This window comes from Hemicordylus capensis, chromosome 1 (genome assembly GCF_027244095.1).
Source record: "Hemicordylus capensis ecotype Gifberg chromosome 1, rHemCap1.1.pri, whole genome shotgun sequence".
Lineage (NCBI taxonomy): Eukaryota > Metazoa > Chordata > Lepidosauria > Squamata > Cordylidae > Hemicordylus > Hemicordylus capensis.
This window is the reverse complement of record NC_069657.1, coordinates 122754691-122769598: the sequence shown is the minus strand read 5'-3', so window position 1 is coordinate 122769598 and position 14908 is coordinate 122754691. Positions and strand designations below refer to the sequence as shown.

Below are 14908 nucleotides of genomic sequence, written 5' to 3'. Positions count from 1 at the left end.
TATGCCACAATAAACAAAACAGTCTTTCAGGTTCCTCAATTTCAAACAATGAACCAATTATTACAAATCTTAGTGACTTTGCAGGGGACATAGTGCACCAATTAGTTTTTTTAGTGTATTAATTGATTTATTTCTAATTTTAACCCCAGTGTGAAGAAGCAGCATCAGACCTCTGTAGCTCTTGTTGCTGCAAACTTCAGAGCAGACAGCAGCTTTAAGAAAAGGATGTGTATTAGTCTTATATGCTGTGCAGTCTTACAAGGGCAGAGCAAGAGCTCCATCCTTACAAGGAGTGACAACTGATAGTGTGCAGGGGGGAGGAGGCGGGGATTAGCATTAGATAGATTTTTGAAGCAAAAAAAAACTTTTGGAAGGAAGGGAGAGCAGTGAAAATCTGCTCACACACGATTGGCTGCTCAGCAATTTGCTGCCTTAGCTCGGAGCAACCCTCACTGCAAGGATGATGATCTTGTTCCACCCGACTAATGCTGCAGCACACAGCAACCATTAAGAATATTTAATCTACCTCTATCTGAGATTTGATAGGCATCTTCTAGGGTCTAGAAGGGTCATCCTTCTGGGTATGGTCAATTCACTTCTCTCATGTAAGACATTGGTGATATATATATATATATATAATGAACTTTGTCTTTGGGTAATAAGTCTTGATTCTGTTTCTCTCTCTCTCTCTCTTTGCATTGGTTGTGTTGTGATGTTTTAATGATGTTCTGTTTTTGAACTTTTTATATTTTTTCATATGATGTTTAAAACTGATTTGCACTTTGAGAGATTTGTTTTTTAACTGAAATAGACATGATTAATGTCTGCACAGTGTTTATATTTGAGGCAGGGGTATACTGAGGGAAGAGTGGGCCCATATTCGTTCCCCATGTGGTGGCACACGCACTTGTACGTGCATGCCTCACCGCTCCCTCCCTCGTTACCCATCATTGGGAGGAGCTGCCAAGCTCCCCCCTCCCTCAGGTTGGGGCTGCCACCACTGGCTACCTGCTGCTGTCGGCTGTCTCCTTCGGCTCCTCACTCCCAGACCTCTCCCCTTTAGTGCACATGCCCTGCTTCCATCCGCTTCTCACTCCCAGGCTGCTCTCCTTTGGTGCATGCTTGGGGAGCTCGGCCAATGGAAGGAAGATGGGCAGAGCCCTGGCCTGGGGAGGGGGGAGCTTGGCGGTGGCTCCCAGACACAGGACACGACAGGTTATTTGAACTTGTCCACCCTATTACAGTTCTGCTCCTGTTTTGAGATAAAGAATTAAAAAACCACAAGAGATTAAGGATTCATCTTCCATCAAAATGAGAAATATGAACTACTTGTGTGAATTAAAGTGGGGGGAAATTTTGTGTTTCCTTCCAGGCAACAGCCTCAGATTCCAATCACCACAGGAACAGGTGTGGTCTATCCTGGTGCTATTACTATGGCAACTACTACGCCATCTCCTCAGATGACATCTGATTGCTCCAGCACCTCTGCTAGCCCTGAGCCCAGTATCCCTGTCATTCAGAGCACTTATGGCATGAAGTCGGACAGCGGGAGCCTTGCTGGAAATGAAATGATAAATGGGGAGGATGAAATGGAAATGTACGAGGACTTCGAAGATGACCCCAAATCAGACTATAGCAGTGAAAATGAAGCCCATGAGGCTGTCACTGCCAACTGAGGATGTTTGCTGAATTAAAGTACTCTGACTTTTTTTGTTTTGTTTTGTTTTTTTGAACAAAAAGTTCTTAAATGAGCCTGCATGCATGTGTGGCTCCTACAGTTACATCTGCAGAATGGTCTTAAATGTTTCTTAATGTGTGACACAGATTGTTCCCTAATTTTTCATGAACTTTTGTTTGTTTTTTTAAATTTAGGTGAAGACATTAAGCATCAGGCATTGGGACTTGAACACTTAAATGAATCAATAGCTGTCTTACAAGTCTTACCTTTTTTGTCTATTTTTCCTCCTCCTGGATGCTGATGATAAGGTTTAAGTTACTGTTTTAAATGGGGGTTTTACATTCTCACTCAGGTATGCTGTGCCAGCCTACAGGTTGTGAATGTGTTTTTATTCTGAATTATTTTAGAAAACAAAAACAAAACAAAAAAATTACTGCAGATTTCCTATCATGAAATAGAACAAGTCCTCAAGTGTGTGCATCTGTGTGTCTTAGCTCATCTTTTTTAAACAAAGTCTCTAAATTCCATTTCTCTCTCTCCACATGTATAGTTGATCTTCTAATGTGCCAAACTTTCATAACTTTTGAATCTTAACATTTAAAAAAAAAGTCTTAAGAAAGACACTGTAAAGTCTTAGACAATCCTTTGGCATCTTAAAAAGCTCTATATATCTTTTTAAAAAACCCCTAACTTTTCCAGAAAATAGTAAAGTACTCAGGAATCTGGAGACAGGATGTTCTTAAAGTAGTGAACATGATTGCCACAATGCACTTGCCCAGTTGTTTCTGCCTCTTGATGTACCATCAATATAAAATATTAAGTAAGCACAAAAGAGCGATCACCAGCTATCGACAGGCCTGTCTTAGGAATGTAAGGCCACCTTCAAATCCATTCTCTCTCTCTTTGCTTTTAACCCTTACATTCAGTCTTAATTACATTTTATCTTAAACAATATATTCATTCCAGAATGTCAGGGGTCCACATTAAAAAAGAAAGAATCAAAAGTACTGTTGTGGTGGCATTATATTTTCAGTTTATTGACCTCTATATAAAGAGCTCTTTCCCTTAAAGCCTTTGGGTGTCTTCATAGGAGGCAACTTAGTATTGAAAAGGAAATTTATACCGATATGGGATAAATTATGTTCATCCACACTGAAAATAATTGGCAAAACAGCAAAACAAAAGAATGTAAGCTTGTTTCCTATTTACACAGTATAATTGTGCTATGTGTCTGTTTTTATTATAGGCCACAATTCAAAGAATCATCCAGTTAGTTCCATATTTCCAAGAGTGTTTAGACTTGAATTTTTTCAACTTCCCATATGCTGCACAGCAACAACTGTGAAACTGAGGACAGTTTGTAATACAATATGGGAGACTCTGGTTCAATTAAAGTAAAGAACCAAAATTTTCTGAGCTAACTTATGCTAGCTCTTCAACTCTTCTTAAGTAATTCTTAAGTTTTCCAGTGATATTCTCTTAATAGAGAATGTAGACCATTTGAAATTCCATTGAATGTTCCATCATAGGTTTTTATGAAAATGTAAAATTTTGCCACTGTTTTAGGATTCTTCACAATGCCTTTCACATAGTCAACTTGAAAGACACTTTGGCTGTTACATGATGTATCTCTGAAATTTGTATAGGCAAAAGCACACAATTTTAATATCTCAGATAACTTTTATTAAATATTAGTCACAGAAAACTAAAGAGAGTCATGGGTTAATCCCTTTATTTTGTCATTAACTGACATGATTTTAGTCTACTTCTTTTTAGATTTCAGTCACGCAAATAAGTGCTTAATGTTACACATAGAAAAATACTTGAAGGATTTCAGTGCTTTGCATCACTTGCCCTATAAGAAAAAGTGGACACATAGCTATATTCCAAGCATAACATGAATCCAGATCAGCACTGAAATCTTTAGATCAATAGTGCTGCAAAAATTTAAAACCTTATTTATTTCATTGCTAATTACTTTAAATATAAAGCTGATTTCTAAAAAGAGCTGGCAGGTAATTAACATTCCCAGGTTAATAATGTAGGTCTTAATATAAAAATCCATTGGTCCAAAACAACAGTTGGTAAATGTCAAGATTTGACCCAGAAAGTTGGATTTGATCAACCATGCAGCATGAAAGTCCAGGCCAGAGTCTGCTGTCTGAATATGAGGTACAACAATGTCTAGTCACTTCACCTCATCAGTAAATTCTATATAAAAGCATGGCATTAGTTCATAAGTATGTATGTTAGGATTAGGGTTGCTGATATTAACAGGTTTTGAATCAGACTATTCCCAAATATTCAGAATTGCGGGGTGGGCGGGCTTCTAGTGAATGTTTTTTTCACTAGACCTTTCCTACCTATAGTCACAACTGTTCAGAAAGGAATATGCAAAGAAGTGGCAGCTTTACTGGTGCAAAATGTTTATGTTCTTTAAATAAATTCCACTTCACACAAACCACTCTAGTGGTTTGGGAGCCACGTTGCATTACTTCAGTGCAGTCGCTACTCCACACATTGAACTAGTTGTGTGCAACTTTCTCCAGAAACTATCAACATGAATCTTTTGCGGCAGCAAAGACAAAACCGGTACTGATCCAGATGGAGCAAGTGCCATGCAAGACACAACTTCAAGCAGTCTCCGTGCTATGTAAAGGATTCCATGGCACATAAAGAACCCATCCTTAAGGTTGGAAGAGCACTTCTACGTCTCACTAGCTTTGCTCTGGGAAAAATGAGCAAGGGCTTTGCTAAAGCATTTCTGCATTTTGTATGATGGCCAAAGACAGGAAACCAACAAATGACAACTCAGTGGATAGGATCGAGTTCCGACTGAAAAATCATGGACTGCCATCCACTTCCTGGTATGTGCACAGAACTTCCACTACTGACTAAGGCAGGTGGGGCTCTTTACACTTCCATAGCTAGCAACAGGGACTTCTGATGTGCATACAAGAGATGGTTTCTTACAGTCATATTTTCCCCCCCACACTTCCTTGATTTCAGTGATGTTTATATTGGAACCCTCCTTAGTAAAATTAACACAATATCTGCACATCATGCTTTCATATGACCATGCAGAATTAGCAGGGAACACTAACAATGTCCTTTTAGTTTTCAGCAATTCCTGGAGATAGACAATTTTTCAATGTTAAAATAGACAATTCAATCCACGCAAGCAAATAGGGACTGTTAGGTTTACAAGACAAAATATTATTCTGACATCAACACCCTAATCAAACTTTTGGCAGCTGTTGTATAACCTGGAACAAAATGGTCTATCTTTACTATTTATTTGAATAGTATTCTCACATCTACAGCTAAAGTAATAAAACTGGTCTAGCCAATATGTTAAAGGCATTTGCCATGTCATTAGCTGGTGAGCGCTCTCTTTATCTAGTGAAGGTACTGAAAGAAAATCCTTTGTTAAGATCTGCTCTAATATGTGTAGTTTGGCGTGGAGGTACCCATTCTTTCCTAAAGAATGACTATTTATTAATTTCCTACAGGTTTCTCCTGTTATAAATCCCTCTCCACCCTACAACTCATTTCTCTTCTCTCTTCATGGTTTTTTTGTTGCATAGGTAGAATGCAGTATTGCTAGCATTGTATTTTATGTAATTATATTTGCACAAAGGCAAACCTTTAGTTTAGTGAGTTAATTTCTTTTTATAAAGTTTATGACCATGCCAAAATAATATTCTGCAGGCTGGCGGAGAACAAAGGACTGTTCTTTAGGACTGAAACTTGATTTTGCTCGTAGTACAAAAACACACACTCACAGATGTTGTTTCGTAAGTGTTATAAGCACTGGATATAAATGGTATTTTTTATCACTTCTAACTAATGTGAAACTGTTGTACAAAATTGACATGAACAAAAGTCATCTGTTTCGACTCGTGTGGGCCTGCCTCACAGTTGCCGGATTTGAGTCATTTTTATGTCTTGTTATTTCATTTATTTATGCAAAATTCGTATATGTATGAATACTTTGTTTTAGCTCCAGTCCTGCATATATGCTGATACTCTGTAACTTAAAGCTGCTTTCATGACACTGATTGGCTCTTCAAGAATCACCAGATAGCAGAATACGACATTATTAGGCAGGTGGAGTGTCAAGCATTGGAATCTAAAAAGTGCAGAAGCAGCTTCTTGTATTTATTAGCCAATGTTGGCTCTAAAGTGTCAGTAGAAATCAAGGAAAGACAATCGCAAGGAAACAAACACAAGATTTCTAATTGGAGCTCAAAACAAAGTTTTTGATTAATTCACCATCTCATTTTAGGTTGGGTTTTTTGTTTTTGTTTTTTTGAATGTGTAAATATAACATAGGAAATAGAATTTTATTTTTTGTTCATGGATAATTAGTGAAGTATAAGTTATGTATTTACTTTTGTTCTGTATCAGTGTATGTTGGTCCATATTAAATGCTGACAAATCACTGTACCTCATGTAGATGCTGAATTTACACCTGCAGTGTGGGAGCAGTAATGTGGACCTGTAGCTAGGATGGCCAGATGCCTCACTTGTGCCCTCCTTCAATCTGAATCCCATATTTCATCAACACAAAGCATTTTAAAATATTGCACTCGCTTATAGAATAACAATCCTCATATTCTTTATTCTCTGATAGTGGCATTATCGTTATTGGGACTGATAAACTATGGGTCAGAGATATGAAACTTAACAGTCTGGTCTTAAGGACTGCAGCAGCAGCAGCAAAGAAGTACATAGGACGTGGAGTGTCACTCAGATGTTTCCCTTGTACAACATTACAGACCATGGCTCTAAGCCAAAGGTTGTCATATTTAAGGCCCATTTAAATCAGGGGAGAAACAGGTTGCAACTAATTGAAGTCCTCTTAGTTACAACAGAAGTTAAGCACAACTAGCTTTCTCTGGATTGGAATTCATGGTGTTATGCCACTGTTGCAGGCTGATACAAAGTTCCTAATACTTAAGCAGATGTAGGTTCATTACATTCATTGGAATTTGAGAAAAGTAATAAATAAGTGAATTGCTCCTATCATCAAAGATACCACCCCATGTAGCTCCCCCCCCCGCCATTAGGGTTACTGTAAAAAGCAACTGCTTTAAGAATTGGGTTGTACAAGTGCCAAATTTCTAATCCAGCTTGTTATCAGTTTGTTTCATGATCTGCAATTTGCTTCCAAGCAAAACTAAGAAAAGATTTTAGTTCTTGTTTGAAAGCAACCAATGTGAATGATTTTTAAAAAGTGTCAATGTGAATCACAAGTAAATAAACAAGGATGCTCTGGAAAACTTACCTTAACCAGGCAATGCCAGTTATTAAATATCACATTGGACTGGTTAGCTCTGTTTGCTATGGAAGCATGTTGGCCAGCCAGACAAGTTAAAAAAAAATAAAAAATGAAGGCATATATAGTTGTTCTCTAGATTAGAAAATGGCATCAGAATGCCCAAGGATAAAAATGTTTTTTAAAGTATTACAAGGTCATACACATATGTAGTAAGAGTATCTGGACTGAGAACAGTGGTCTGTGTGTTGCGCACTGATAAGAGGGCAGAAGAAGGACTCTGAGCTTACAGAGAGGTTGAAGCACAGCTGCAGCCAAAGGCTTGTTCTGCAGGCCAGCATGCACAGAGGGGGACAGGGAAACTATTTTTCTTCTCTTCCCTCCATGCAAAAGCCCTTTTCACTTCCAGAAATATGTCCCTGAGGGCTGCTGATTTTTTTTTTTTTTTTGCAGGAAAAGGAGTGAACTCCCCCCCCCCGCACTTCCGCATGCACTTGGCTGCAGAACAAACCTTCATCACAGCTACATTCCAGTCTCTCCGTCTTTCTTCTGTCGTCATATTGTTGCAGAGCATGTGGGCTAGTATTTTGGGGTAATCTCCCCAACACAGGCAACATTTATAAGAGCTTCAAATTTCAAGAGAAAACTTATAAAATAATAATTTGTTACCAGTTAGAAATAAATCGTTCAATTTACTTGGTATTTGACAAAGGCCGCCTTCAGATGTAACGCAGAACTGCAGTTACAATGGACAAAATGCAAAATAAAGTCTTAATGAAAATGAAATGCAATTTCACAGGGTTTATAGCTACAGCATTTGATCAAAGGGCCAGTTTCTTAGGATATAAGGAGCAGCTTTAGACTATCAGGCATTTTATCCATCTATGTATTCCGACTAGCAGCAGTTCTTCAGGGGCTCAGACAGAGGTCTTTGCTTTCTCTGCTAGCTGACATTTTTTAACCAGAGATGCTAGGCTTTAAACCTGGGAACCCTTGTACATGTATTGCATTGCTCTGTCACTGAGCTGCAACTCCTCCTCCTCCACAACTCCTAAAAGTGTGCTGGTACACCAATATATATTAATTACACAAATTATGAATTAAGCAAATTATTGTTTCAGTGTAAATTGGTTTGGGAAGGCTATGGGATCACAACCTTATCCCAAATCAGTGTGCTCCTAGTCACCAAGAGGCAGTGCAGGGGTGTAAGATAGATTACAATGGAAGTACAGCTTCAACAGCTTCAACAGATATGGCTATGCTGTTCATTAGTGTGTGTGTGTGTGTGTGTATGTGCGCGCGCACGCACACATAATTTACAATAAATACAAAACCCTGTGACAAAAGTACAGCAGAAACTTGAAAGCAATTATTGTTTGAGTGTAAATGCAAGCATCCCCTAATACAAAGTTAAAACAAGATCTCCTACTGTACCTACTGTTGCTCTTTGTCTTTTTGAAGACTTGACATTTCTTTCTACCTTATCAAAAATAATTTGCAAGTAAGAAATGCCACAATGCTCCTGTCTAGCAAAGCACTTAAAGCTGGAATCTTCAAAACCACACACTCTGGAATAGTCTCAATAGGAAGCCAATGGTGCTACTCCACAGTAGGTGGTATGAAGATCACAGCTTAGGCACCACTTTAACTTTAAGCAACCGAGCCATTCTACTGAAGTCCAAAAGATTTAGGTATATGTTTAAACTTAAGCAGAATTGTATGTGTATATCTGGATTGGCTTGTCAGTGCCAACAACTGTTCTCAAAATGCAGCTGGTAGAATGTATAATATAGTACTTCATATTTTCAATTTTAAAAAAAAATAGTCTCAGACCCTAGATGTTTGCATGCGTGTTAAAAGACTGAAGTTGGCACTTAAGCATGTCCTGTTTAAAGACTAACATGTGACCTCATTTGATCTTTTGCAAAGGCACTTATTCTTTTTCTCAGACTTACTTCTCTTTCCTCTTCTCCCACCCCACCTCCACCACTTCCAATCAACCATTGTTCTCTGCCATTTTTCTTGGATAATATGTTAGATATACTGATCCCATTCTAGAACACACATAAAAATTACAGTAGTAGATTTAAAAAAGAAAAACCAGATTTATTTCATTGGATTCTTTATTCCATTTTTTAAAAGTCTAGGATTCATTTTTAAAAGCTGACAAAAAGTAGTATTCTGAGGGAGTTCAATCATTGTATGCAAAGAGGAGGGGGTGGGCTGGTGTGTGTGTGTGTGTGTGGAAGGAAAATGTATCCAATTGGTATTCATGGCAATATGAAAGCTATAAAGCAGCTTAGTGACAGTTTGCTTTATAACTTTTGCTTTCTTCAAAAACCACAAGTGAGGTCCTTGGTGCTCTCAAAAAGTATGGGGAATGTGCAAATATTTAACTGTTTGTATGCTGCACATTGCAGACCTGCTAGTGTGCATTCTCCGTTTGTCTTCCTTGTCAATCGTGTTTTGCTTTTTCAAAAGCACAGGGGTTTTTTTTTCTCTCTCCCTTGTACCCATCATCAGCCTGTAGCAAATTTTAGAATGTTTTAGTATTTCTGTTCCTTCATTATTGTATTTGCCATGTACAAATGTTTTTTATTACATTAAGACGATCTTATAAGCTGTTACTACATAACTTATCTTACTGTAACTCTTTTCTTTCCTGACATTGTAATTTGTTTGTGATGTATATTGTGAGATTGTATTCTATGTTAATTTAATCAGCACAATTCACTGACATGCTGGACTGACATGCTAGCTGCTGTTTCAAAGTGTAAAGTTTTTTGTGTAGAGCTGTTGGGGGACAACTGAGACTCCCCTTGTCAAGGTACTATGCTTTGGTTCCTATAGCAACAGTGTGGGCGTGGCTCTTAAAAGCCTAGGGCTGCTGTTTCTACACCTACAAGCAAATTTTAACTGGCAGGTTTTCTTTGTAGAAATTCTATATACAGTCAGGTACCTACCTGGGCCCAGGGCTGGCAATTATTTGGGCATGTAGAGGAAAAAAAAAACCCTAGTGTTTATTGCTGCTTTGAATATGTTTTAAAAGTCTGAAAATGTAAATAGTTTATCAAAAAAAATCTTGTACAGTCCAGTGTAAAGTTTTTAAATGAACTTAAAAGGTTGCCATCACATCTTTCTCACACTCTCCTCTTGAAGCAGTTTAAAAAAGAAAAGAAAAGAACGTTTGCTAAGGATGTTGATTTCTTTCTTTCTTTCTTTTTTACAAAAAGTATCTGTGCTCTTAATTTAAGAAAAAAGATAATCATTCTTAGCTTTGCTTCATAGCATAAAGACTTCTTGGATTTTGTTGTGCAGTATTGACGTGAGGTAAATTAAATATTAAATAATTTTCAGTGGTACTTTTAAGAGTCTTCTCCTCTCCTCTGCCTCAGAAATTAATGGAAAAGACAAAAGTAAAAGACACTGTCTTTATAGCATATATTCTGGTGTATGTTGGCACCTTACCTACATATTTGAGGGGAGTTTTTTCTTCCCCCTCCCTTTTCCTTTTTTTTTTTTTTTTTTTTGCACAGGGTGCTTTCCTGATATGTTAAACATGTCATCATTGGGTGATACCATATATGCCATGATAAGGGGTTCTGACCCCTCAGGGGAGTGTCTATAAGACTGCCTATTTATGCTCATTTACCTCAAAACTGTCCTCTCTACCCTTAATCTATTCACCATCACTCCATCTTTTGTACTGCTGTTGACACTTACAGATTAAAGATAAATTTTGTTTTATGATATGTGTGTAGCTTTTTCTGTGCAGCCTATTCTGTTCTTTTTATACGTAACAGTCTGCTCCAGATCCCAAGAAACTGCTAGAGGAAAAAAGGCCCTGTAGATCAATCGGCCAATTCCTTCTGATCAGCCTCACCTCGCCCCCTGCTCATTGTCAGACCACTGAATGCTTTCTTATAAGCGATTTGGTTTTTGCACTGTTAGTGCCTCAATATGCTTGAACAACTTCATTTGAAGCCTGTGTGATGTGTTAGAAGGAAATACTTGTTGAAGCAACCTAGTATGAGATGAACTTTTATTAAGTAGCAATGTGTCAGAAGAAAAAATCTCTCTTTGTTAGCCCTTTTCATTTTATGTCTCTTACAACCTCATTAGACAAAGTAACTGAACTTGACATTATGAAATCTGTAACACCATATTGCATTGGAGCCAAACAATTCAACCCCTTATTATGATTGGCTTTGGGATTAGATATTCTATTCTACCTCACAGGAAAATAAATTATATCAAAGTGTGCTGTAATGTCAGAGAATTCTGACTTTTGAATTACAATAGATTTCAAACCACTTGCACAGTTATTGTCCAAGACTAAAAGCAGGAAAGAAGAAATCTTGGGCACACTGTTGAATTCAATCAAAAATTGTATGTGGTTGCTTTAGTTTCTTGGCAGAAGAAAAATCTTGCAAAGTAGCATATGCTAACACTGCCAAAAATGAAAGTCAGCTTTGCAATGCTACTTAAGCAAAGGGTCTGAACACTGTCATTCAACATTTGTGAGGTAATATACATTTTACTGTTTAGGCAAGCTCCTAGTCCTCCTTCAGCCCCCAAAGAAGATTTCTGGCTCCTATACAGACACAGGTGTTGCATTAAACCCTCTTCATTACTCATGCCTCCTCTCTTGAGAACTAATGCCCCTTCCCCATCCTTTTAATTTCTCTGTTCATCACCACAGTATGCTCCCTTACATGGAGCTGCTCTAGTTCCTTCTGCCACTTTCAAATCACCAGCCATTAAACATCCACCTATTGTGTCAGTCTGAAGAGTAATTTTGTAATCATGTTTGTTTAAATGAGGATGTAGAAAAGTGAGTGGCACAATGAAGCATTAAATACATTAGCTGACATGTAGACTAATGATGCACTGGTGCTGCTATAGGGGATGGATGGGTATTTTCACTGATCTACCCTTTTTTGTTTGAAGCCTCATGTGCCTCCTGAAAGCATAAGAACATAAGGACAGACTTGCTGGATGAGGCTCAAGGTCCATCCAGTCCAACATCCTGTTTCACACAGTGGCTGACCAGAAGCCTCTGAGAAGCCCACAGGCAGGGGGTAAGGACTGGCTGCCTCTCCTGCATTGCTCCCCTCCAACTGGTATTTAGTGGCATCTTTCCTCTGAGCCTGGAGGTGGCCTATAGCCACCAGACTAGTAGCCATTGATAGACCTGTCCAGCATGAATTTGTCTAAGCTCCGTTTAAAGCCATCGAAGCTAGTGGCCATCATCATATCCTGTGGTAGAGAATTCAACAACAACAATTATATACTGCTTTTCAATAAAAGTTTCCAAAGCGGTTTACATAGAGAAATATTAAATAAATAAGATGGCTCCCAGTCGTCAAAGGCCTCACAATCTAAAAAGAAACAAGATAGAAACAAGCAACATTCACTGGAGAGGTACTGTGCTCGGGGTGGATAGGGCCAGTTACTCTTCCCCTGCTAAATAAAGAGAATCACCATGTTAAAAAGGTGCCTCTTTGCCCAGTTAGCAGGGATAAATTATGCGCTGTGTGAAGAAGTACTTCTGTTCGTTGGTCCTAAATTTTCTGACCTTCAGGTTCATGGGATGACCCATGGTTCTAGTGGTGTGATAGAGGGAGTCATTTTTCTCTCTGTCCACTCTCTCTACTCCATGCATAATTATATACAGCTTGATCATGTCTCCACTTAGTTACCTCTTTTCCAAAGTAAAGAGCCCCGAATGCTGTAGCTTTGCCTCATAAGAAAGTTGCGCCAGGTCCCTGATCATTTTGGTTGCATGTCTCTGAATCCTCAGGGACATATTGTTTGGAGGCACAGTAGATTTCAAGTGGAAGGGAAGACTGGCGAAAATCATCGCTCTCCATAGGGCCAGGCTGTCAAACATTAGAGATGATGTTAGCTAAAAAGACTTCTCTGATATCTTAAACAATGACAAATTTATAGTGGCACAATTTTTATAGACTAATGGATGCAGCACTTCTCAAATTATTATATATTATATACTTGTGTGCAACCTACTTGATTTTAAGTCCTCTAACCATTTCAAAATACCACAGTAGCTTTCAATTATTTTTGATTCACTTAATTGCTATATAAATGGTAACACTAATACAAAAAAATATTCGTACTGTAAAAATGATAGTCATGTGTTACAGGTTCAATTCTGATCTGGTTGTTCATGGAATCAACAAGAGAAGGAGAGACCGTGGGCTTAATCCTAACCCTAAAGAGGACTAGTGCGAGATTTAAATCTTATTGAACCAATAGGGAACAGTGACTGAAGTTCTGACTAATGCTGCACAATGCACCAGAATTTTCTGTTGTTATTTTCAGCAATCTGCCCCTTCCATTTGCAGTAACTTGTGCTTCCTAAAACTATACCCCTGAGTTTGGGGGCTGCTCAGACACAGGAGTCACAGGTGACCACAGAGGGAAGGGGGTCTCACCATAATTTGTGCCCCCCTTGGGCAACAGAAAACCCTAGTGAACACCAGCAGAGCATTAATTTGGAAATCAGCTAGTGTCCACAGTGCTAGCAAATTTAACATATATGCTATGCAAGTGGGAAAATTGCCAAAGAAGTTCAAAACGGACATATGTGACTTCAAAAAAAGGAAGCTTCTCAAAAGTGAGGGGATTGGTTTGTAAAAAGAAAGTGGAAGGGAAAGTCAACAGAGTCAAATCTCCCCAGAACCTGTGTTTATTTAAAACCACAATAACAAAAGATCAGTTAAAATGCATGTCACAAGTAGGAGTGGTACCACAAAGTAAAGCATGGTTAACAAGTAGCATAAAAGAAGTTATAAAAGGCAAGAAGCCATCCTTCAAAAAAAGGAAGTACTGTCTGAAAGAAGAAAGCAATAAGAAACACAAACCTTGGCAAAAGAAATGAATGAAGGCAATAATAGATGCAAAAACAAATCTGAGAACTATATCATTCATTCATTCATTCATTCATTCATTCAATTTTATATACCACCCTTCCAAAATGGCTCAGGGCAGTTTACAACAGGATAAAAACAATTAAAACCAGTTAACAATTAAAATCAAAACTATAAAAACAGAATAAAACCAATTAAACATGCAAACAGTTAAAAAAACCCCTAGAAAATCAGGGCAAACATTTAAAATAGTTTACAACAGTTTAAAAACTCTGGAAGGCCAGGCCAAACAGATAGGTATTAAGGGCTCTCCTGAAAGACAGTAATGAACTCAAATTATGGATTTCTGCCGGGAGTGCATTCCACAGTCCAAGAGCAGCAACAGAAAAGGCCTACCTCTGAGTCGCCATCAGACTCAGTGGTGGTTACCAGTGGTGGTAACTGGAGACGAACCTCCTCAGATGACCTTAATGTGCGGTGGGGATCATACAGAAGGTGGCGCTCTCTAAGATAACTTGGACCTAAGCCGTACAGGGCTTTAAAGGTAATAACCAGCACTTTGTATTTTGCCCAGAAACATATTGGCAGGCAGTGTAACTGTTTCAGGACAGGCATAATATGGTTTCTCTGGGTTGCCTCAGAGACCAATCTGGCTGCTGCATTTTGAACTAACTGAAGTTTCCGAACTACGTACAGAGGTAGCCCCATGTAGAGTGCATTGCAATAATCAAGCCGGGAGGTTACCGGCTGATGCACCACTGTTTTGAGGTCATCCTGTTCAAGGAATGGGCAAAGCTGTCGAATCAGTCGAAACTGATAGAAAGAACTCCTGACCATGGCCTCCACGTGAGATACCAGGGTGAGGCCTGGGTCCAGGAGTACTCCCAAGCAGCACACCTGCTCCTTCTGGGGGAATGTAACCCCATCCAGCACAGGAAGATCTAACTCACCCCTCAGATTCTGAGCCCCCACAATGAGCACCTCCGTCTTGCTTGGATTCAGCTTCAATTTGTTATCCCTCATCCAGCCCATTACTGCCTGTAGGCAGTCATTTAGAGA

General features: G+C 38.7%; 1 protein-coding gene across 20 annotated transcripts in view; it reads left to right on the top strand.

Annotated features, from left to right (window-relative positions):
• SOX6 (SRY-box transcription factor 6) overlaps positions 1 to 10706 on the top strand; it is a 676724-nt gene extending 666018 nt beyond the window's left edge. For all 20 annotated transcript variants that reach the window (XM_053252042.1, XM_053251996.1, XM_053251998.1 and 17 more), the window contains one exon: positions 1373 to 10706. In XM_053252042.1, coding sequence (XP_053108017.1) covers positions 1373 to 1676 — 304 coding nt within the window. In that variant the 3' untranslated portion in view covers positions 1677 to 10706. The remainder of the gene's footprint in view (positions 1 to 1372) is intronic.
• The last annotated feature ends 4202 nt before the right edge of the window (positions 10707 to 14908 follow it).